The 25990-nt window shown below is 33.5% G+C and overlaps 1 protein-coding gene across 7 annotated transcripts in view; it reads right to left on the bottom strand.

Annotated features, from left to right (window-relative positions):
* Positions 1–25775, bottom strand: part of ALCAM (activated leukocyte cell adhesion molecule) — a 254902-nt gene extending 229127 nt beyond the window's left edge. For all 7 annotated transcript variants that reach the window (XM_074301078.1, XM_074301081.1, XM_074301080.1 and 4 more), the window contains exon 1: positions 25021–25775. In XM_074301078.1, coding sequence (XP_074157179.1) covers positions 25021–25093 — 73 coding nt within the window. In that variant the 5' untranslated portion in view covers positions 25094–25775. The remainder of the gene's footprint in view (positions 1–25020) is intronic.
* Between the last annotated feature and the right edge of the window lie 215 nt (positions 25776–25990).

The raw sequence follows: 25990 nt of genomic DNA, 5'->3' as shown, positions 1-25990 counted from the left end.
TGGGCAATTGTTTTACTTAACACTTAAAGGTGGTGATTTCATAGCTGAAAGCTCACAAAATGACTGGGTCATACTTCTCAAAAATTGAGTCCAATAGGTGGGAGGTAGTGAGCAATGTTTACAGAGAATTTGACCCCAAATGTACATGTGCATATAAAATATAACAATATTATAATCTATAACATCAATGAAAAGTACAAGCCAAGCCTAAGACTCATTATGTTAACACCAACAAACCAACGTCTCTTTCTTACTATTGCAATTTACCAGAAACATCTTCACTAATGCCAGAAAATGAAAAAAAGTAGAAAAGAAAAAAATGACACAAGGGACTAATTGCAGTAAGTGATTTGTGCAGTTTTTCATCTCGGCCTAAACCGGTTGCTTAATTTCTTCCATTTCTTCTTTCTTTTCTCCTTCCAGTTAAGTAGTAAACAAATAAAGAAAATAAATGGTGTTGCTGTATTAAGCTTTTTGCTTAAAAAATTTAACAGAGCTATAGTTATAATCTTTCACTACAGCTTTCCTTTAAAATGTACTTAAAGTCAACTTGTAAATCATTTTAATTTTCAAGACTACAGCACTAAATTACACATCTTCCTAATATTTTTGTAGTAGCATAAAGATATGATGTTAAAATACCTTCCAAGTTTTATATATTGAAAAAAATCTATATGTACATAGAGAGATACATGTAAACAGATACAAATAATTTCAGCATACTTATGTGATATTAAGAGGAAAATTAAATTCTTAGGACAGAGTGTCTTGCTTTTGATTTTGTATTTCCAGCACCTACTGTAGTGTCTGGCACATAATAGGAACTTAATAATTCTTTGTTGATATGAAATACTACCTATCATACTGGCTGACATTGACAGAAAAGGAAAATGACAAATGCTAGATGAGAAAAATTGGGAGAATAATGCATTGTTGATGGAGTTGTGAACCGGCCCCATCATTCTGGTGAACAATTTAAAACTATACCCTCAAACCTATAAAACTATACTCCCTTTGCTCCAACAATATCCCTAATATTTTATTCTAAGAAAAATCAAAAAAAAAAAAAAAAAAAAAGGAAAATGCATTTGTATTTGTACAAAAATATTTATAGCAGTTCTTTTTTGTAGTATTAAAGAATTGGAAATCAAGTGGATGTCCATCAATTGGGAAATGATTGAATAAGTCATGGAATGTGATTATGATGGAATACTATTGTGCTATGAGAAATTTCAAACAGGATGGTTTCAGAAAAAACTGAGAAATCTCATATGAACTGATAGAATGTAAAGTGAGCAGAACCAGGAAAAATTGTACATAGCAAATGGCACTGTTATAAGGGAGATCAAGTATAAAAAGTTTAGCTACTCTGATCAAGGCAATGAGCCAAGAAAATTGCAAAGTACCCAAGCTGAAAAATGCTATCCACTTCCAGAGGAAAAAACTGATAACTCTGAGTGCATATTGAAACATTTTTATTTTGTTTTTCTTGCTGTGTCTTTTGCAACATGACTAATATGGAAATATGTTTTACATGATTTCATATAGATAATTGGTATCATACCATTGGCCTTCATAAGGGATAGAAGAGGAGAGGGAGAGAGATAATTTGGAACTCAAAATATTTAAAAATTAATTTTAGATTTGCTTAATATAATTGGAAAATATTTAATGAAACAAATTAAACATTTTAGAAATTCTCATTGATTGAAGATAAACCCCATAAACAACAAGATGGAAGTTAGCAACCTGGGCTGCCTTGGGAAAATTAAAAGGAAACTAAAAGCTAATTTAATTCCTATTTTTGCAATCCCTCCCTCCCTGATATCCATCTCAGTCATTTCAACACTATTTCACTAAAGACATAGTAAAGAAAAGATTTTAACCATATAAAATAATGAGTGATGCTACTATTAAATCATACAAACAGTACAAAATTCCTAAGAACAGAGATAATATTATTTTTAAAAGATAGTATGTCCTAAAATTCAAACTTTTTCCTTGAACAAAAAAATAAATAAATAAATAAATTTTGGCAATTTTGATTTATAGCTAAAATAATATTTCCCTCTAAATTAACCAAGATTTCTAAAATTAGTAATAAAGTCAAATAAATCTTGATAAAAGAGAATCTGAAATCTTTCATGCTTATTTTTTATTGCAAATTACTTGTATGGTTACTCTCTATTGGGCACATAATGACCTTGCCCTTATTCCTTTACTACCAAATCCTAGTCATCATAAAGCTGGCAAGGAGAGCCAGGAATCATTATACCCAAGATCCCTGTCTCCAGACAAGTAAACACTTATTTACCCATTCAAGACAGATAGTTGTCTAGTAATCTCTTTTAAAATGTCTTCAGAGATAGATTCTGCAATCAAAGCAGCTTGTCCAGTGTTTACACAACCTCAAAGTCAATAAATCTGTTATTTTACTTATTGGATGAACTTTTCTTGGTGCAATTTAAGCTTATTTCCTGCTATTCGTTCATATAAGGGGAAGGAGAACAACTACTTGGTTTCCTTATCAGAGCAACCCATCATTTATTTGAAGACAATTGTTAAGTCACCTTTTAGCTTTCCTTTCACCAAGCTTTAATCTTTCTTCACAGGGGCTATTTTCTATGTCTTTAACCATATTTATTATTCGTTTTGAAAGTAGAAGGAGGAGAGAAAGAGGAGAAGAGGAAGACAGGAAGAGGAGAAGGAGGAAGAAGGATGTATGATTACTTTAGTTAAAAAAAAAAAAAAAAAAAAGCTAGCCACTTTTGAGCAAAACAGAAAAGTAACTTCCCAGACTTTGAATGTTTTATGTGTGAGTAGAGTACTTGTTGATATATTTTCTTTATAAAAATTTCATTCCTGATTCATTTGCCTCAAAGATTTACATGGCTCTATGATTTCCATGTCTATCTCTAAAAAACATCATTTATTATGTATGAATATGAAGAGAAAAAGAAGTAAGGTCAATATATAAAATAACTGCTCATCTAAAATTATTTATTTTAATATAATTATATATGTATATCTTTACACTCAATTATTCACATTCTCTTCTTGTACCTTCTCTTCTCTTTCCTGGCTCAACTCCAAAGGAGTTCAAATGACTTGCACAAATTAGAGACAAGGATGGAGGTATCCTATCATTCCACATTGCCTTACTATGTTGATAGCTCAGGACCCAAATAAAAAATGCAGAGGGACAAGTCCCAGAAGATTGTAAATGTCATACAATTAAAAAGTCATATAACAAATTAATCCTCCTAGTGGTAATTGAAAGTTAACTATATTATATATATATATATATATATATATATATATATATATATAAATAGAGAGAGAGAATATATGTATTCTATATATAGTTATATAACTATAACTATATTCTAAATTTCTAGTTCAACAACCAAGATATGGGATTTTGTGGTAGGATATTAAAAATGCAAACTTTTTAAAAAGTCTTTTTTAGTCATTGCAAAAAGTCTATCTTGAGGAATGTAGGAATGTGTCTAACAAGTATAAACTGGTTTAGTTGTATATCAACATTTTTTAACTGGTACATTAAGTGTCCAGTAAATAGTTAAGATAAAAAATTAATAAATTTTTTCCAGGAGGCAAAAAAGGAAAAGTATCAGAAGGGGCAAAAGTATAAAGAAAAACTTCTTAGCTTTAAAATGTTTCCTAGTTTTTGAAATTTTTATTTTATTTTTATTTTCTCCTGCTATTATCTTTAACCATAGCATAGCAAATCTACTTAGAAGATAACTATACATTGGTAGATGAAATGTATTTCTCTCTTATTTTCTTCTTTGCCTTTTGTTGTTGTTGAGAGGCAATTGGAGTTAAGTGACTTGCCCAGATTGATACAGCTAGTGTTATGTCTGAGGCTGATTTTGAACTCAGAGCCTTCTGACTCCAGAATCAGTGTGTTAGCCCACTATGTCATCTAGCTTCCCCAGAAATACATTTCTCTTACAGAAAAGGAGACAAAGAAGAGGTAAAATATTAAATCTTTCCTTTAAAAAAATTAACTGTAGTTGAAAGTTAATTTAAAACTATCAGAAAAAAACAAAGTTTTCAGATTATCTACAGTTTTAATTTATTCATTCTACATATCATATATGTGCACAGCAAAGAGGCACATTAGATAGAGTGCTGGGTGGGCCTAGAAACAGGAAGACCCAAGTGCAAATCAAATCTCAAATACTAACAGTGTGAACTTGTATAAGTCACTTAAGTCTGTTTATCTGAGTTTATTCATTTACAAAATGAACTGGAAAAGGAAATGGCAAACTATTCCAATATCTTTGCCAAGAAAACTCCAAAGGGGGTTACAAAGAGTTGGATACAATTGAAACACAAGATTATTTCCTTTTAGATCCTATGCCCATTACCTGGATGTGCTGACAGATCACAATTCCTGGATGATGAATTTGTGCTCTAAACATTTAGTTTGATATGCATATTTTTAAATTAAACATAAAATTTTTCCATCTAATATTTCTCTTTTTTAAAATTAAAGAAATAGATCTTCGTAAAAAAAAATCTATAAGCATTTACTAGGCGCTTACTTATAGAATAATACATAATTACCATTAAACATTGAATTTAGTATTTTTTATCACTAACCTTTTAATCAAAACTAAATGTAATTTTCCCCTTAAGTTTAAGTAGAGATAACTCAAGTACAATCTTTCAGTTTGATTACAGAATAGTCTGTTTTGTCCAGAGCATCAGAAAGTTTTAGACCTTGATGTCAACTTTGCATCTGAAGCTCTTACAAGCAATTTCCATATAATTTTTCCCCTCTTGCTCTAAAAAAAATTTAAGCATGTTACCCAAGCTTTCTCTTATTATTTACATTTTTTTTCATCTCTGCTTACATCAGCATAAAGGTCTTTATTGATCCAAGGCCCAGAGACCCTTGAAGGACTTTTTTTCTGGGTGTCTAGTGCCAAGAAAGAAATATTTTTGGATGGCCATTATTACTCATCATCTATTTCCATTTTGAGCAAGGAAAGAGACCTGTGGATATTTGGTTAGGAACTTTAACATCCTAATCCCCTATATCTCCAACTTTTTGTGAACAAGATCCTGTATTAATCCTTGGGTAGTCCCAAAGTAAAGCCATGAAACCCCATCCCCAAAGAAGGGAACATCAAAATCAAGACTTTTCCAACAGAGGCCAGAAGGTTCATAGAATGAGAATCAATGGGCAAAGGTTCCTACTTCTGCAAAACTTACTGTGAGGCAGTTTCTTCTCTATTCCATCTTTGACCTAGGCTGTCTCTGGAAAAGACTTCTTTGAATCTGCCATTCTATATGATTTTGCTGTGCTAGTCTTGAATGCTGTCAAGAAAACTGGTGGATCTAGCTTTTTGACATTTAATATGGCTATTTGAAGGAAGACAGATTTATTAAAACAACATGCTGTTTTAGTTAAATTTATATTAAAGTTCAAAGTTCTAACCAAAGCAGTACAATAACATTTGGGCAGGCATAACTGTGATATTAAAGAATGGATCCTGACTTTGCAGAACTAAACAAAAGGACAATAAAATTGTTATGAAAACAAGCATACAAAAATATTAAGCACATATTAGAACAAAAATCTGATGAGAAGCTTGAACCCTAAGACTTCAAAATATTATAACATAGAACATCAAAACTTTTTTTTAGGGGGGTGATCTATTTTCTTTCTTTTCTTTTTTTTTGCTGAGGTAATTGGGGTTAGGGTTTTTGGTATTGGGGAAAAATAGAAAATATATCAATGAAATGAAATGGATATTCAAGGTATCCTAGCAAATGAATAAAAAATACTAGTATTTAAAATTAACTAGAAAATTAAAAGTAAAAAAATAAATCTGTACTTAAAAGCATTTGGTAAAACTTTGTTGGTAATTTAATGGGAAAGAAATTTGGAGCCACATAGTTACCAGTGATTTCTAGCTGGTGGTAGAGCATAAAAAAAATGAACTTCAAAATCTCAGTGGTGGAGGATAGACAAACGTATTTTGATTTAAAAAACAGTTGAAATTCTTTTGAGGGGAGATGATTATGCTTTTACATGATGAGGATTATAAAGATTATAATAAACAACTTCTTTGTAACAAAAATTTAAAAGAAAAAGTAAAAATAATAGATTAGAAAAACATATGACAAATACTAGAGATAAAAATGTAAACACTAAAATATAAAATATACTATTGATAAAGTCACAAGGGACATTCCTGTGCATTTTGACCCATGGTCAAAAAATATGAATAGTTTTCAAAATCAGAAATACATTATTTTGAAATATATAAATTAAAACAACTACTGTAAAAACACCAAAATAGCAAAAATAATGTAGCATAGTCTATGCCAAAGGGACTGTAGTGAAACAAGTATATTCATTCATTATTGGTAATAATGCCAACTTAGAGAAGTTTTTTGGGAACAACCTGAAACTACACGGTAAAAGTCAGAAAAATCACCATATGCTTTGACCCATTGATTCCATTCTTGGAAATAACTTCTGATGCTGTTTACATGAACAACAAAAACTGAGCTGTCTGTTCAAAGATTGCTAGAGCAGCATTATCTATAATTTTTAAAAATCTTGAAAACAACATAAATATCCCCAAATAGAAGAATATTTAAATAAATTGTGATATATTAACATAATGAAGTATTAAAATGAAATTTTAAAAACTCCTACAAAATTTAAAGTGAAAAAAAAATAAAACCAGAAGAGAAGAAATAATTCTACCTCTTTATTGTGAACTTATAAAAGCAAGTTAATAAGCACAAAAAAATTAAAAGATCTTGACAGACACTAGGTCACATTATATAGGACAATGGCACAGGTCTCCAGTAGCACATCATCACAATCAGATTCCTTTAGACTAAAAAATGAATATCAAAATATCCTGGCAGAAATTCAGAAGAAAGTTGGGCCAATGAGCCAAATGAGTAAAAATTTATTAACAAAGCTATGTTTGGTGAATGGTGGAGCAAGACTATGAAATTGAAGTAATATTCAAAACATATGGGCAGGATCCAAAAGAAAGGCAATGAAAGTGATTCATTACTGTGAAATGAATCCTATGAGAAAAGGCTATGAAAATTGAGATTATTTAATCTAGAGAAAATTTAAAGAAGTTGGTAATAGAACGTCTCCATCATTAGGCATTGTCAGGGAATAGAATACCCTGATAAAAATCAAATATTCTATTTGAAGTGGATTTCAAATGTGAATTCCAATTTTCAAAGAATAAGAATGTAATAAAATTATAATTAACATTAAAAATATGCAAAACCAATTTTGATCTCTTCTGAGTACTCCCCTAATTCTTTTAATGATGCTAATCTCAAAACCTTGGAGCCATTGTTGCCAATTTCAAAGAACAGTTTTGTATACACTAGGAATGTTGAATATTGCAGAAGTAGAACAGAAAAGGCAGGTGTTGGAGTTCCTAGATCAGACATGCAAGTTAATGGTATAACTAGTCCTTACATCTATGTTTCCTAACTTGTAGTCCACTGCTTTCTTTATACTACAACATTGATCCATTGTAAAATATCTCATTTTAGATTTTTTCCTAGTTATGAGTACTGAAAAATAATTCTTACTTTTATAGCATTAATGGCTGCTACTTTTCAAATATATTTTGCACTTTCCCAAAAGAAATCCCAAATTCCCCAAAAATCCCAAAAGGGTTCTACTTACATTCATGGAAAGTTAAATCACTTTCTGACAATGTATTTGGTTCACAAGGAGTTACACAGTTTTAGAGTCTTAGTAAATTACCTCCAAGGTCCCTCTTAATTCTGGGATTCTTTGATTTACATGTTTCTATAGGTACTGTATAAAATGCTCAAATTAATAACAAATATAATATCTTCTCAAGCAACTGACTCAGCCTAAAATTGTGAAGAGGAACTAGAACCTCTGGACAATGATTTATTTCCAACTCTTATTTAAGATTTTGGGAAGACATATCGTTTAGATTATCCTATTATATAATTGAAATGACAATTCCTAAATTTACTTTAAAAAATAAGAAATTATTTACATTTAAGAAATACCAATTCAGAAATGTTATCTTTTTATGAATAAAATTGATTCTTTGCCCTTCCCCTCTCCACATGGTAAAATTAGATGTTGCAAAAGATTCATCACATCATAGTTCCTTTATTCTATTCTTTTTTGCTACTAAATATAAAGTATTTGAAGCCAGTTTGAACTCAAGTCCTGACATCAGGGTCAATGTTGTATCCACTGCTCCAGCCAGCCACCTGCCCCTACCTTATTGATTCTAAAACCACCTATTGTAAGTAGAATCATTTAACTCTGATGCCATCTTAAAAATTCAATCATTTTACTAGATGATAGAGAAAAACTCCACTGGTTTAAAAAGAATGTTTCATTAAAACCTAAATAGGAAGGAAAGGTGAGTAAAACATAGGGTAAATGGGATACTTATTCTAATTAAAATATTTAGTTTGGAGTCATCCAGGATCAAAAGGAGATTTCAAAAATGGAAAAAAAAAATGTTAGTATAGAATCTTTCAAAGTAAGACTCTATAATCATTTTGTTACAGACAGACTCGTTAAGGGAAATACCATCTATTTTTCTTTCTTTCAAATACCTTTCAAATATAATTCTTTTGATTCAGTATCTGCATTCAAATTAAATTCCAGTGAGATTCTACTATTACATTGTACATTTGGAATTCCACTTTGATCGCCCTTGATGCTTTCATATTCTTGATTAAGGCATGATTATCAAAAGCATCCCTATACTAAGTACTAAGTTGCGGGATTTTTAGAAAAAATTACTATGAATAAAAGCATTGTTTATAATCATTTATAATAAAAGGAAGAAAACCTTTCTTAAGTTAACTGATCCAACTGAATTTATATTTTGGAATTAAGAATTAACACACTTGGAGACCTCCTATGAGATGAAGCACAGTATAAAGCCAGGAAAATCCACTAGTTGGAAACCTCTTCCCAATTCTATCATAAGGAGGGGGAGGGAGAACAGGAAAAAATTGCAACAGAATACTAACAAACAGAAAGATGAAAAATTCACCTGAAGAAGATATTATGATTATAAAGTCATCATCAGGATCACATCTATTCTAGCTGTAACATATACTCTGACCTGGAGACCAATCACATTCAATTAAATCTGATTTCTAAAAACAAAACTAAATAAAAACAATATAAAATTGGCAATTTTTTTCTGAATTATCTCAGAATATGAATGCAAATAAAACTTGAGAGATCACCTAATTCAACCTCTCCTTTTATTTATTGTGAATAAGTACAGTATAGTACTTAGGGCAGCACATAGAGCACTGGGCGTAGAGTGAAGAAGACCTGAGTTCCAATCCAGCCTCAGACACTTACTTAGCTGTGTAACCCATTTGCCTTAGTTTCTCATCTGTAAAATGAGTGGAGAAAGAAAACCATTCTAGCACTTTTGTTCCTGATTCCTAGTTCATTGTTCTATCCATTGTGCAATCTAATAGGGGAATTCTGCCCAGTCTTTTCAATGGGCTACATGGGTGATACATAAAGTTTTGGAAAAAAAAAAAAGATATGTTTTCTCCCCAAAATATATTTATTTCATTAGATATTTCTTAATTACATATTTAAATTAATATTTATTTTTTTAAATTACCAATTCTATCTCTCTCTTGTCCCTTCTTTTATCCCTTGAGAAGGCTAGCAATACGATATATCATTATAATACGTATGAAGTCACCAAAACATATTTTCATATTAACCATGCTGCAAAAGAAAACACTCAAAAACAGAAAAAAATAAATATAAAATATGTAAATATGTATATATTTATAAAATATATTTTATCAATATAAACATTTTATATAAATTAATATTATATATTACTTATATATTTAAAAAATTAAGAGTGAAAAATGTATGCTTCAGTTTGCACTCATAGTTCATCAGTTCTCTCTGTAGAGGTGAATAGTTTTTTTTTTTTTTTTAATCATGAGTCTTTTGGAATTATATTGGATCATTTTCTCAATCGGAAGTATTTAAAATATTGCTATTACTATGTATGGTATTCTCCTAGTTCTGTTTACTCCACTTTGCACCAAACTTTCCAGGTTTTTCTGTAACTTCAGTTCATCATTATTTACAACTCAATAGTTGTAAGTAATCACAACAACATTGTTCAACTATTTCCCAATTGATGAGTGGAAATCCCGTAAAAAAATTTTTTTTAATTTTTTTTTTTTAAAGAGTGGCTTTAATCTCTTTGGTATACAGATCTTGTGGTGGTATTGTAGGTCAAAGAGTATGCACAATTTTATAGATCTTTGGACATAGTTCCAAATTGCTTTTCAAAATGTGTAGACCAGTTCATAACTCCACAACAGTGCTTTAGTGTCCCAATTTTTCCACAACTCCAACATTATTTGTCATTTTCTGTCATGTTAGCCAATCTGACAGGTTTTATACGATGGTAATATATAAGATTTTTTAAATGTTCATAGTTTCCTAAGGTGTAGTTAGAAGTTTGAGTGGTATGGGATCTGGAGAGAAGTATTTGGACTATTCAAACCTCTCCACTTTAGATTTAGGGCAAATGGAAGAACTTTGATTTTTGCTGTTGCATATAGTTATTAATGAGGCATGTTTCAAAGTTCTTGATGTAGTGACACTGATCATCCCATCCTTCTGTTCCATGAATAAAGCACTCCAGCTCTCTGCTCTAGGCATTTTCTCTGGTTGTTCCCTATGCCTAGAATGTTCTTCATCTCTGCTTCCTGGGTTTCTTGGCTTCCTTCAAGTCCCAATTAAAATACCATCTTTTATGGAAAACCTTTCCCAAACTCTTAATTCTAGTGCTTATCCTCTGTTAATGATTTCCTATTTATCCTACATATAGCTTGGTTGTACTTTTTTTTTTTTTTTTTTTTTTTGCTAGTCTCCCTTATTAGACTGAGTTCCTTGAAAATATGCACTTGTCTCTCTTTTTATTCCCAGTGCTGACCACAGAACCATTTACACAGTAGGCACTTAATAAATAATAGCATATTATTCTGCTAGATGGAATGACCAGACTAATGCCCTCATTAGAGCAGCTATGAGGTCCATATTCAATCTGGGGAGTGTAGTACTATATGCAGCACTTAACCAAAGACAATGCAATCACTTCTTAATGTCATTCTTTGTGCTTCTGTCTTAGGTGGTCTCCAGTGAGTAAATTGGTTATGCTATTTTTATCCATCATAGGACAAGATGCCTGTCTTGCACTTCCCTTAATATTCAGGATATGCGGCATGAGCCATTGGTGGAATAAGAAAAGCCTCAGTAACTTCTGACCCCTCTATCCAAGTAGCATGGATATGGGAGGTGGTAGATGGTTCCCATTTGAGAGACTTATGAGACATAATGCAACAGGTCATGTTCATTTGCTAGCTCAGATTCCAGGGCATTAGAATAGGATGGTGACATAAGAATAGTACAAACTCTCCCATTCTTTAGTGACGTTTACAATTTTTTGTGTTCCATTTGTTCTTTGTCTTCCTTCCTTTTTGGTTGTAAAAGAGGGAGAACTGATAGCAATTCTTTATATGTGAGAGGATTTGGGCAGAGCTGGTTCCCATGACTTCTTGGTGCTGTGCTATTTTATAAGGACTTCAAAATTATTATTTTTAACCCAGATAGAGTTGTACTCAAAATTTCAAAGTCTATGTTGAAATTATAAGAGGACATATTAGTTAAACTGATGGACAGGAGTGAGGAAATACTGAATAAGCAAATTTTGCATATCGAGTTAAGTTGGGGATATAACCTATTGATCTTTTAAGGTAGACAATACCTCAGGAGGAGCAATGAGCATTACCACATCATTAGCGTTTTATATAGTGGAGTAAATAACAAAGAGTAAACTACTTTTTGTGGTTACTTAATGTATATGGCAGGTCACCACTGCATACATATATAATAATCACAATTCATTTATAGTGCCCTAGAGGAGGTAATTTGGACTTACACAGGACCATTACTTCAGGTAAGTCACCTGAATATGGTTACATAATGACCTTTAAATGTTCTTCATTGTATTTTGCTACACGACTTATTAGCTGTAGGATGATATAGAAGAAATATAAATATTGCATTTCAATTTTGAAACAATTTTAAAAGAAAAAAATTCTCAAAGAATTGGGGGATACCAAAAAAATATATAGACTTTGGGTGATTTCCTGATGTCTGACTCAGAGTTAAGGCTTGATTAGAAAAGAAATAGGAAAAGGACATCTTAGAAAAAGGGGATAAATTTAGAGATGCTATCATTAGTATTAGCCATTTATTAATCGGAGATTCATCATGATGATGCCCACGTGGCTCTTCCTAAATATAAGGAATACGTAGGGAATCATTAGTACGGGGAAAAACCACTGGCTATTATTTTGGTAAATTCATAAAAATAACTAACAGCTAACATTTACATGGTACTTTAAATTTCTTTACATGATCATCTTATTTGATCTTTACAACACTCTGGGACAGAAACTCTCCCTATTTAACAGATGAGGAAAGTGAGGACCAAAAGAAGTTAAATTACACTGAGGGGTATAGCTATTAAGTCCAAGGCAAATTTCTAAGCTAGGTCTTCTTTATTCTAAGGAGTAGAATAGAGACTAGACCTATAATTTATTGTTATATCATTGTTGTTGTTCAGTCACATCTGAATCTTTGAGGTTTTCATAGCAAAAACACTGCTATGTTTGCCATCTCCAGCTCATTTCACAAAGACAAGAAGGGTTTAGTGACTTGCCAGTGTAAGACACAATTTGAACTCAGGAAGATGAATCTTCCTAACTCTGGGTCTGGCTCTCTATCTACTATGCTACCTACTACCCTATAGCTATCCTATTCAGTTACAAGGAATTCCCAAACAAAGCTCCTCCCTCTATCAAGTCTGTGCCTTCTCTGTAAACTGACATCTAAAGGAGTTCCCTAGACTATATCATATGGCTACTACATATCAGAAAAGGGGCATGAACCTTATCTTCCTATTTCTAAGGCCAGCTCTCCATTCACTACATTAATATAAAGGAGTAATATTAATGGTGGGGAGAGCTGATTATTAAACTTTCAGTATATGTTAAATGTACACTTTGAGAATTGGTTAACACTAAAAATCAGGAGTTGATTTATTATTTTCATGATATCTCTGGCAGAGAGAGAAAATTTTGATAATATAAATTAAAGTTAAATATGTGTTAAAAGTATGTTCCACACACACATCCAGAGCTGATTGTTAAATATATACCAGCACACCCCTTCCTATAAAGTAGTTAAAAAGAACAAGTATAAGGAATAAAATCAAATCTAGCACTTGTAATGAAATAAAGCAAGAAGCAAAAAAAGAAGAAAGCTAAGAGAAATACAAACTTATTAAGGTCTTATAGAATGAAAATGTGGATGAAAAAGAGAGGACAAAGAATTGAAATGAATGAAAATTATAAATCCATTTATGTGTTGAAATTAATTTAAATGTAAATAGCTTAGTTCTATTGATATTTAATATTAAGTTCAAAATGAATCATTTCTTAATTGAAAGAAGAAATTAGGTCTAAAATAAATTTTACTATTAAATCAGAAGCCAGAAGAAAAATGATAACAAATTAAAATATTAAGTATGTATAACAAGAAAGTAGTAGAGCTCCCTCTATTGAATTATATTTGAGAAAATGTGTCCTTATTTAAAACCAACATGTTGCTATCATCATCATAATAAATGAAAACATTTTTTTTTTCCATTACAAGGCCATTACTACAATTCCCTCTTATAAAAGTAAAAAACCAAATACACATTTCAATTTCCAGGAATAATTTCACATATTATTTTATCAGGGATAACTTTAGTACTGGTATTTTCTTATTTCCATTTCTTATGGCTTTTTTTTCAGGATTATTTTTAAAACTATAGTTTTCAATTTATGCTTTTTCTAACATTTATGAACTAATAAAACTCAATGAATTATACTCCTTTACTATTGTGAAATATTCTACTATGAATATATTACCCGCTATTTTGGTGACATATCAAATACATCTACAAATATAATTGTAATGTAATATAATAGATGCCATCAGCAAAATGAAAATTATATACAGTTTAAATGTTTCCTGCTATGAATAAATTAGCTGCATTATATTATGGCTTCACAATGGAAAAGTGCTGATCTAGAAATATAGATCCACTTAACCATGGCAGCATTAATTGATTGACCTATGGAAATTAAGCTGCAAAATTAATTTTTGTTGGTTATCTTGGAAGTAGGTTCGGGGTATTCAAGTTATCTGTAGAAAACACTTCCAAAACAATTCAAATTCTTTTTAACTAAATATTATAAAACTGTTCTAAACTATGATAACTCCAAATCACACCCTAATGCTCTACTCCCTTCACTATTTTATCAGTTCCTTTAGAAGAGCCATCTTTCTTATCTGGAAAAGAAAAAACAAAACAAAACAAACAAAAAAACTGCTGAGCAGATGCAGGGCTTGTTTTAATAAACAGATACAGATTTGCTATTCTAGTGTGATAAGAAATGCAGTTTCATGTTGGCTATACAGACATTCCTCACAGAAATACCACATTAGAGTACTAGATTCCATCCATACGGATAGGGTTGAGTAAGGATTAATTCACCCACATTTTGTTTAAAAAACTAAATATTTATTACCTCTTTTCATAGGTCCACTTTCAAAAGTATTATTCATATTTTGAATCATGTCCTTTTTCATCATCTTTAAGCCCACAAAAACGTGAAAGGTGACTACAAGATTATGTTATAAATCTTATATGTAACATAAAAATTCCTCTCAAAACTATGCACACCTCTCAAGTACAGAAAATGTTTATGAAGGTGAAAGTTTATGTACCACAAACTTAAAACATATCAAACCAGTTTCAAATAGAAGCTAAATATGGGAATTACAATGCTAGCATATTAATGGTATCCATCTAGAAATAGAGAATGTGTAAGTTTTTGCTTTACCTTTAACAAGTACTTTTGAAAATTCTTCACTTCTTTTATATAAGGCATAATTTTTTTATAAAATTAACTATAAAACAAATTTTCTTTCTAACTTGGTTGTAACAAAAGCCAAGAATATAATATTACGAGAATTCTATTAAAGAATAGAGCGCTCTTTATATTTTAGTAGAAGGAAACTTTTTGAGAACCTTTTAAAATTCTAACAAAATTTTTATTTTAAACTCTTATTTTTTTTTAAATGTCTCTTTTCAAGATAAGCAGTTGAATTTAAAAAATGCTTCCTGAAGTTTTCCAGAGGATATTAATTAGCCTTCCAATATAATTCATCTACCAATACTGAACAATGATGGGATTCTTCACTACTTGTGTAATGAAGAACAATGTCAATAGAGTTAAGAATCATGTGATGTTTCTTATCTGGATTTGAACAGCAGGGTAAACACAATCTAATTCTTAGTGTGGAGTAGGAATTCTCCAAGATGGATGAGGATGTGGATTGAAAGTAACATAATTTTAAAATTAAAATACATTAAAAAGCAGCAGCTTGTGATTTAGTTATTGTTGTTCCAAGCATTCTAGGGTATGCTACCATTTTCACTCATGCCACTGATGCTTCCCTGTCTCCCAATATAGAACTAGGTATTGATCACATTATAGGTTTAATCTTGCTCAGAATTTCAGCCTACATGTTGTGTACGTTTTATTTGTCTCCATTTTCTTATTTTACATAAAGTTTAAAATGAGTACCGAAGGGTTTCAAGAGAAAAAAAAAATTAGTTATAGAAAATAAATTAATGAATTGACTAAGGAAAAACAACAATTTGTTATGGAAATGAACTCATTTTTATATGGAGATAGTACCTCACACTTATACTTGAAAGATTTACAATGATGGAAGTCCCTCCAACTGATAAAAACCACACAATACCTCTCTATTTCTTAGGAGGTGACCTTTTCTATAACCAAAATATTTCTATCCTTACAGCCATTTTGGTGATGAGTTTCTACAAACTTTCATAATGAATTCTCTAAATCATACCTAAGAGAAAATGTTTAAGGACCTAAGTTGAACAATTTACTTTTTTAAATCCTCATTAGAGACATTTTGGAGATATATTAAATATTTGAAATAGGAATATTTTGTATTTTTTTTCAGAAGTATGTTATTAAGCTCTCTATGACAAATATGATTATATTGGCCAATAAAATTTTTGTTCAAGATTCATGTTCATTATCTTTTCTGCCCCATAGATATCCAGCTTTAAAGATGTGAGAGAAACTATTCACATGAGAAAGAAAAAAAATGTATGGAATTCCATTACTTTCAATTTTTCTACATTACAGATAAATCAAATTTAGTTCTAAGTTTTACTTTGTATTGTCTCCCTCCAAAAATATAACAGAATAACCCAGTGTAAAGAATATATAGAATCATTTTGTTTTTTAAAATATTCAAATAACAGCAAAATATGAAACCTTTTTCTTTCTGCTTTTATTTGGCTAAATGGCAGATGACTTAATAAATATTTTATTATAATGTGTGTCCTGGAAGCAAAATGGACTGTGGGTGGTGGAAGTGTACATTTTTCATTTGAAAGGAAGAGTGCTTGGGTGATACTGTGATTATTTACTACTTGGATTACATTTTTGTGGGACTCTCTGTGTCTAGAACAGACCCCCCCCAAAAAAAAAATTGATAAGTAAGCAGTTGAGGTATAAGGTAGGTTCAGGAGAGAGAGATATGCCAAGTTCTTAATTATTTTATTTTTAACTATTTCAGCATCCAGACTCTTTTACCACTGCCACCACCACCCTCCACCTGATTCTCTTTAGGAACCAAAATCAAACTAAACTAAATTATAGTATTACTCAGTCTAATATGGGGGGATGTAAGATCTTCGGGTGACAGTCTCTTTAATATAACTCTTATGTCCTGCTAAGGCCCAATCCTTTAAAGCTAAATAACTATGTTAAAAGAGTTGCTCTTTAAATAAAAGCCAATTTTGTATGAAAGTGATCAAGCAGAAAAACACAACCTATAGCTAAGAGAAAGGTAAAACAATGTTTGATGTACTATAATCATCTCAGTCCTAAAAAGCTCTGAAGCCCTGGTATCTGCCTCTTGTCCCTTCCAGTTCTGATTCTGAATCTACAGTATCTGAGTGTCTTCAATCTTTTTTTCAATTCCAGAGCTATAATGAATACATTGTGTCCTCAAGGCAAATTCCCCAAACAGTGTTCGGTCCTTCCTATCCTACCCTGTTCCTGGCTGTGTTCCTCTCAGTTATGTGCAGTCCCTTACCTTTTACCCTCTGACACAACTATATCCTTTTCTCTCCAGTCTCCTACTGGAAGAGGTTGAGGATGATGAAGCAATGTTAAAGGTAAGGAATAACTTCTTTGTGACAAGGTACCCTCTATTCCCCTTCCTGACTGTACACTATAATATATATATATATATATAAATATATATTGGTTGCACTAATCACCTCTCCCCTTTAGTTGAATCACTGGCTTCAATTTCTCTGGTGGGCTTCCTTGCTTCCATGTTTTCTTCTTTCTTCTCTTCCCACCTACTAAGTTTCCAAAGCATAGGGGAGGTAGTAGAATTTCTTTACAATTAAAAAAAAAATTGCATTTGAAGTTAGAATCCCAAATTCTAGATCTTCCATCTGTCTGAGGAAATCATTTCAAATATTTGGGCTTATTTCTTCTTCTGCTTAGAGAGAGAGACAGAGAGAGCCATCTAAGGTCCTTTTGATATTTTAAATCTATGATTTATAATCTCTTTCCAATAATTTGGGGCTAACAGATTGTGTACCTAGAAGCTACCCAACTGTTAAGTATATGCTGTGAAATCAAAAATGATTTAGGAATTGTAGTCACATGATTACTCCTCTCCTCTAGGCTTTTATCCTACTTTCAGGTCAAGAAAAGGCTAAATCTTAGTCTGTACTTCCATTGGTGTCCTTTGTAACTACTATCCCATTATCCTACTTTCACTTGATAGAATTTTCTGACAACTCAGAAGCCAGAAACAAATGACAGGATTATCTAATAATCCATAGCCAAGTTTAGTGTTCATCAATTAAAATCAGGCCACTGGCTGCCTCTGGCCCACATATCTAACTAATTCAGGAAAGAATTTGAAAATGGGATTGGATTAAGGCAGCCCTTAAACCTTTTTTAACTTTCTAGATAATAAAATGGGTTTTCGTATCGGTGGGGGATGGAATTGGAGAAGAATGGGTGTGAGAGATACTCCAGCTTGGCCCCAGAGCTACAGAGAAACCTGATAAGGCTAAGTAACTTTAACAATCAATCAACAAACATTTATTAAGTATCCTTAGATACCAGCTATTGTGACAGGTGTTAAGGATTAAAATAGTAGATCTTTTACCCCACAATAACATTTTTCTATAACTGATGTCACCCTTTAGAAAAATAATTAAAAATAACACTCATGATGAAAAGCAAGTTTTGGAGATGAATACTTTAGTACTACTTAATTACATTATTCTTCTATTCAAGTATTTTGAGAAACAGGGGTACTTAGTTAAGTTACAATAATAAGACTAATAAACAGAAAGCATTGAGAAGTCAGTTATACTATATAGAAGATTTTGACTTTTTTTTTTTTATAGCTCTTCTAGTCCTTCCTTGTATTTTTCTGGAGTAATCAAAAATTATACAAGGGTAAGAAAGAACCAATATCCCCATTAATGAAATTGAAGGCTCAACAATGAGTTGAAGCATTATTCCTAAGGAGTTAAGACTGAAGGAAAGTCATTGTGTTTAGAGTTTAAACATTTGGAAATATGATATTTTTAAGGGCAAAGCATGCATAGTTACTTAAATATTTTCTAAAATATTGGAATGAACTATTTACATTAGGGCTTATCCCCAGAAAATTTTGCTTTTGTGTTCTTGTTGACATGAATTATTCTTTATTTAAGCTCTATATTGATATGATTATAATTTTTTGTTTAACTCAGCAAATCAGTAGGAGCCAGAAGAAAAGCCTTTTACATCAAAATACTTAAGTGCTTCTTAAATCAGAATGCCTAGTTTTCTCCCCTGTCCTTGGAAGGATATAAGCCTCTAACTAGGATAGTGTTTGTATGACTTTATGAGAGAAGAAAAGCTGAGAATGATGGCAAGAAAGGGAATCTGTGTAGCTATAGTCTAGTTACCTAATCTACTACTCATAATGTAACTTCATTAAAAAAAAAAAAAATTGGGAATTTTTGATACAAAAGACTTGTTTATGTTGAAACAGTATATAACAAAGCCAAAAAAATTAAACATATATCTGTGTATGTTGCCTTTTTGGATTATCTATGTCTTTGATTCCCTCAACTAGGACGGAAAACCTGAATGGAAAAAAATAAAGATGAGAGCGTTAATGGCTAATTCTATCCTTGTAATATAAATTATGATATCAGGTTGATACATGCTTTTTGAATACCATTATATATTTGCTGCTAATACTCACTGAAGTTTAAGCAAGTACTGTATTCTGCTCAAGATGAGAAAAAAAGGAATCATGATTCATGTGATACTTTAAGAAATAATGGATGAAAACATTATTCTTTTTTTCCATTTTGTATAGATACAATCAACACTGCAAATAATGATACATGGCACATGTATTAAGAGATAATTATGTGTAAAGGAGATACTATTTAATCTTGATTGTGCTCTCCAGTTGGAGGACAAAGTGTTTCTTTGGTGAGGGAAGATTGTGAAAGATGTGGAGGAAATGTATGCTGTTAGTAATCTTTTAGTAACTACAAAAAAGAATATGAAATAAATGTAAGTGGAAAATTTATATCAGCTAATTCAAATATAGATAAACATGTGCTTTAATAGTATTTTATCAATTCAGATTCTCATATATGTTTAGGAAATTGGATGTCATGTAGCTCTGTCAATGACCTAAACACATTAAAATTAACCAAGTTTAAGTTCATATACATACACACACTTATATATGTTCACATCATACATATGTCAGTGATTTAGTTATTTTGAATGGATATGGAAATTCCCTACAACTAATGTAAATGAGTAAGTAACTCCAATTTTTCCAATTCACCATTAACAGTCACTGAAAAAGACTTAAACATAGGTCTTCTGATAGACACATCATACTGCTAATGATAATGAAAACTATATATCTATAGCTATATCCTTTTCAGATACAGAGATAAAGACTAATATATGGATACATGAAAATATGTATAGTATATTCCTAGATTCTGTAGCTCCCTCTGCTTATGAGCCTGCATATATTTGAAGTAAGCACTGTCCGTATCTACTTGAATCCAGAGTTCTGAGGAGCTAAGAAATCTTTGAAATTGTTTGATGCTACATATATGAGAACAAAGAGATGTATGGTTGTTAAAGTTAGAAAAAAGTGACTATGAAAACAGTTAAAACAAAATACTATCTTGTAACACAAAGTAATGTTGAAAAGCTTCAATATTACTCAGTTTTCAAAGATGCCACTGGTTTGATAGGTGATCTGGAAAACTTAAAAATTTAACAATTTTACTTGCTTTCCAATACAATATTGAAATTGTTCCTTGACCATAGCAAATTAAAAAGGTACTGCTAATAATGTAATAAGTTTCTGTTTAAGACAAGGTTCCATTTGAAGCACTGAAAATGCTGAGTAAATAAATTCCTTATCTTAAACAGAGCCTTATCTACAAGACAATTAAAAAAGTAAGCAAGTCTTGTGAAGATGCTTGATTTTACCCATGGGAATGGAATAATATGAAAGAGATACAGTAATGCTCTTCTAAAATCATACCATGTGAATGTAGTAAAGCAGAAAATGCAAAATTCCTGTCTCCTTGCCAATTGTGCTGAATCTTAGAATACAGAACCTCTCCAATAATCATATTTTTAAAAATTCAGGTTGATCTCCATCTATATTTGTAAACAAATAAACAAAAACCTTAAACACTTCAAATTAAAAATACTGACTAATAAATATTTTCTATTATATTATAATATCTCTTTCCAAGCTTTAGCATATAGAGAAAAAGATTTTCCACTCTGAATCATTAACAATATTATTTGCTTTAGTCTAGAAACTATTTATAGGTTGACAAAAAGCATCTTGTCATTTGTGTGGAAACAGGTTAAACTATCAGTTTTCTGAAGTCCAAAAAATCTTTCCAAATATGGAACCTTCTCTTGTGATGAGGGGAAAGAAATGCAAGTGTATTTCTCACTTGAGCTCTTATTTCCGGTTCCCTGAGGAACAGAAATCTTAAAATATTTTTATGGAATCTAGAAATATACAAAGAATAGTAACCAGGAGTTTAGGATCAACACCTTTTTTCCCTGGGGTTAAGGCAGAACAGTAGTAATAATAAGGTCTAGACATGATTTTATGGGTGTGGGAACATTCCACACTTGTCTATGTCTTATAGAGTTGAGGATATTGAGAGTTAAAAGTAACTTGGCCCCTTTGTGGCACAGGCCTGTTTTTCAGAAGCCTAGGTCTTCCTGGTGAGTCCCTTATCTGTGTCTCATTACGCCATCCACTTTTCCAAAACAATCTTTAAAACTCAAGTTTTAAAGTTTTCCCTGACTGTGCCTATAAGATTTTCATTTAATATCATTAGAATCTTTGAAAGAAACCATTTAAACAGGAGCTTGCCCAAAGAAATTATCTTTTCAATTTTTATGTCATAAAAAAATATTATTTCATTTGGGACCTGGAAGAAATACTAGCAATTATCTTTCCATACTCATTTTAAAGATAAGGTCAAAGATCCCCAAGGTCATACTAAGTTGGTGGCAGAGTCAGGGCTAGAACTAGTTTCCAGATTACCAGTCTAGGCCATTTCCTATTGTTCTACAAGAAACATAAGATTAATATAACAGAAAACACACTAAATAAAACAATACAGAAATCTAATTAGCTTGCATTGTTTTTTTAAAGTATGTTTTGTTTTGATATTAATATAAAAAAAATCAGAACATCGACCAAAAAAAAAAAAAAATCAGAACACAGACATTGTCAACTATGATTTCAAGGTCTGGTCTTGTTTAAAAAAAAAAAAAAATTACACAGAGTAAGCAGCAACTTGTTAAAACTGTTGTTAAACTTTTTGAAATCAGTTAATGGTAAGCAGTTTGAAAAACTTTAAAAGGAGGACAAAAATAAGTGACCCCAGTGGAGAAACAGTTAATTGCACAGCACTACCTCAATAACCCCTTATTGTTGTAAATATAATCAGGCAAAGCCTTTCTTAAAGCAATACAAAATGTCACCACAGGCTGACGCTCTTTCTATAAGAATAATGAGACTCTCTACCTTGAATGCAGAACACATATTCTTTTGCCTTTATATTCACTTCAGTTTCGATGGTCAATATCCTCTACCCCAAAAGGTACATAGGAATATCCCATGTCAGAAAGTATGTTCATAGAGGATCTTATATATATTAAAAGTCGTAATATACTAAAGTGCTAAATAAAAACAAGGGGAAAAAAAGAAAAGAACAGTTTTACAAACGAGAGGGCTTTTTGTTCTTCCAATCTAACCAAGCACTATTTAAAAAAAAAAAGAAAAAAAAAAAAAAGCTCTGGAAAGGAAAGAGAAAAGAAAAAAAAGGGTGGTGGGTGGGTAAGAGGAGAGAGATCTCACTTGCCGGGTCCATTGTAACAGGCTTTTATACTGCATTCCCACAGGAGTCAGTTTTTCAAAGGGGTCTGAAGAAAGTACATTTAGCTACTATGAGACTTTTAGTTGTACGGTTGAAACTGCGCTTTTCAAAGCACGCACACACTCCTCACACCTCTATCTCCGATATTGAAAGGGGGTCTATTCTCACAGAGGAGAGTCCAGGAACTCTAGGCTTCTCGGTTTTCAGGTCTGCAACATCCGACCTACCATTCAGTCGAGAGAGGAAGCCTGGCATTAGGCAGTGCGTATGTGTGCTCCTGTTACTATGTGACAGTGTGTATTATACACTCTCTCAGCACTGTTCACGCGTTCGTGTTGTACATTTACTGCTGGCAACACAATCCTTCGGGGCTAAAATAAATAGAGCTGCAATGACTACTGCACAGCACGGGGGAAAGAGACGTTTTAGAGATAGAACCACTCCCCGATTAGCTGTTCAATGTGCATAGAGACCTGACCAGGGACGTGTCCAACACAAAATAACAATAGCAGTAGCAACTAAAGGAAAATTGGGAGGAGCAGCGGGAAAGGAAATCATTAAAATTATGCCATAAAAGTCACGAAATGGTTAAACTGGGGGGAAAAAAATTACAGGCTCATTTTTTTTGGTGAATTGCATTTTATTGGCTTCGTCTCTCTCCCACGCCACTGCCACCCCCGCCTTCACCCCAATCCCCCGCCTTGCGTTCTTTATCCAGCTCACTTCCTTTTTGGCCACTGGATTTGTGGAAAAGTAAGATTTCTAAAATCTCAGTCTTCGACCCTGCACTTTTCCTTAATCTTCCCTCTATCCATCTCCCTTTTTCAGCTCATCCAACCCCCTCCCCATGTTTAAAGCCCTCTAAAACTCTTGATTTCTTTCTCCTACTAAAAGCTAGAGATTTGTTGCAAGAGCTGTCTTCAGCTTGCCTCAGGACTGCAGGTGAGGTCATTACCTCAACCAGAAAAGCAACTTTAAAAGGGGGGAGGGGAGAGGCAAACTCCTATCCTAGTCCTCTTCCATCCCCCAAAACACACTCAAACCTCTTCCCTCCCTCCCCCTCCCAGTACACAAGTTAACCACCACAAACAGTTCTCTCTCTCTTTTCCTTTTGCCTGGGAGCAGTGTGGAGGTTCTAAAACCCGTTTGATGGCTTTGCCTAGCAAAGAATTGAAGAGCTCTGTATAATGTTGAGAGCTGCAAGAAGAAAGTGGGCTTTCTTTTAATGATCTAAAAGAGGGAGAAATAATCAACATAAACACCCTCCTGGCTTTCAGACCCCATGTGAAAACTTTAAATATACGTTGTATACATATTTATATTTTAAATAAAATCCAGGGGTGGAGGAGGAGGAAGCAAAGAGACCGCAACTGCCGCACTCTGAAGGATCAGTGACAGCCAAGTGGTTTCTATACCTCAGCCACAGTGATCCGAAAGGACTTGAGCCAGAACAGGGGTGGAAAGTCAGGAAACGGTTGTGTGATATTGTAGTCGGGGTAGGGCCGGGTGGGGAGAGAGTGGCGATTCTTTTCTGAATAGTCAGACAATTCAGAACTGTTAGCTCATACAAATTGGAAGAACCACAAACCACCAATCTATCCACCTTTCACAAACCTAGGCATTAATATTGCCAATTCTGGTTGTGTTGCTTGTAACCCTTTCCATTTTTCTCTGGTCACACACGCATCAATGGAGGGAAAACCATATTCAAGAAAGCAAGTGTGGGAAAGGATGCAGCTCATTTTTTTTTTTCCCCTCTCGTCAATCTCTTCTAATTTCTTTAACCAATTTTGTTATGGGGAAGTTATTGGGGGGACTCATCAAGAGAGTAGCGTGCGATTATTTCTTGCCATATCTAACTGATACAAAAACTGCATGGAAGCAATGACGTGGACTTGGACACTACAGAGACACTCAGAGTATATGAGGAAAGAAAAAAATCGCCACTAAACATATGGATTTGAAGAGGGGGGGAAGAATAAAGAGGTCGTCTTCCCACGAATCACTCCCACATCCCCAGTTTTATATAAAGTTACTTGAGATTCAAAGTGCACCTGCTCGTCACCCAAACTTAAACAAACCAGCAAAGCCTGAACAGGAGGAACTAGTGACAGGTCCCAGATCCAAAAAGAACACTCTCCTCGCCCCCCCGTCAGTTCCCTCCCTCCTCTAAATGCCTTTGCGCATAGCCCTGGGCATACTGGCGGAGGAGGTCCCAGGAAATGACCCCCCTCTTCCCCGCTTTCTTCACCCTGACATTAAGAGTGGCCACGTTTCCGCAGCTGCTCACCTGGCCTAAGGACGGCGGCAGAGATCAGCAGGCTTACGACCAGTCTACAGGAGTGGGCTGCTGTCGGTGCCATATTCCTCCTCCTCCTCCTCCTCTTCCTCCTCCTCCTCTTCTGTGTTCGAGAACACAGTCCACTTCACAGGAGGGGGGCGTCGTCCTCCAATCCCCTTGGTAATAGTACCACTTGGAGGTTAGGAACGGGAAAAGGGGAATGGGGGGCAGCAGCTTCGCACAGACACACCGCCCCCCGCAGGATCTGGGGTTGCACCTCGTCCTCTTCCTCGAACGCAACTTTCCAAAAGCCGGAGACACCAACTCTCCCCTCCCCCACAACACCCCCCAAAGCAATTCCCCTTCCTGCTGGTGAACCACAAGAGCTTTCCCCCAATGGAGACAATTGAGTAATTTTGTAATTTGCAGGTGGTCCTTATTTTCTTTTTAGTATCTTTCTTGCAATAATATTCGCAGTATATTAAAAAAAAAAAAAAAAAAAAGCCCAGGTGCTATGAATAAAATCACTGGAGAAAGGTGATGAGAAGCAGCGGGTCTTGCAGTTCTCCTCAGGTGGCAGCGGTAGTGGCAGAGGCAGTGGTGGCGGTGGCAGTGGCAGCGGCGGTGGTTGCAGCGGCAGCAGCAGGAGCAGTAGCAGCAGCAGCAGCCGCAGCTGCGATGGAAGGGAGCTAGGCTCAGAGTGGTAGTGACTGGAAGGCGTGTGTAAGCTTCTCCTTTCCTCTCTCCTCCTTCCTCCCCACCCTCTCCCCCCTCCCCCCCCGCAACGTCTCTCTCTCCCCCCCCTCCCCTCTAAACGGAGCAGGTGGTTGAGACGCCGACTGGCAGCCTAGGGGCGCTGCAGGACCGAGCCTTGCGAGCCTGACACTAGGAAGGCGCAAGGATGATGGGGAGTGCGAAGCGCGCCAGGGATTCCGGAGTAGGCAGGACTCCACTCCGGGAGTCCCGCCCCTCAGGAACG

This window comes from Sminthopsis crassicaudata, chromosome 3 (assembly GCF_048593235.1).
Source record: "Sminthopsis crassicaudata isolate SCR6 chromosome 3, ASM4859323v1, whole genome shotgun sequence".
NCBI classification, from domain to species: domain Eukaryota; kingdom Metazoa; phylum Chordata; class Mammalia; order Dasyuromorphia; family Dasyuridae; genus Sminthopsis; species Sminthopsis crassicaudata.
The sequence above is the reverse complement of the archived record's forward strand: the minus strand, read 5'-3'. Positions and strand labels throughout refer to the sequence as shown.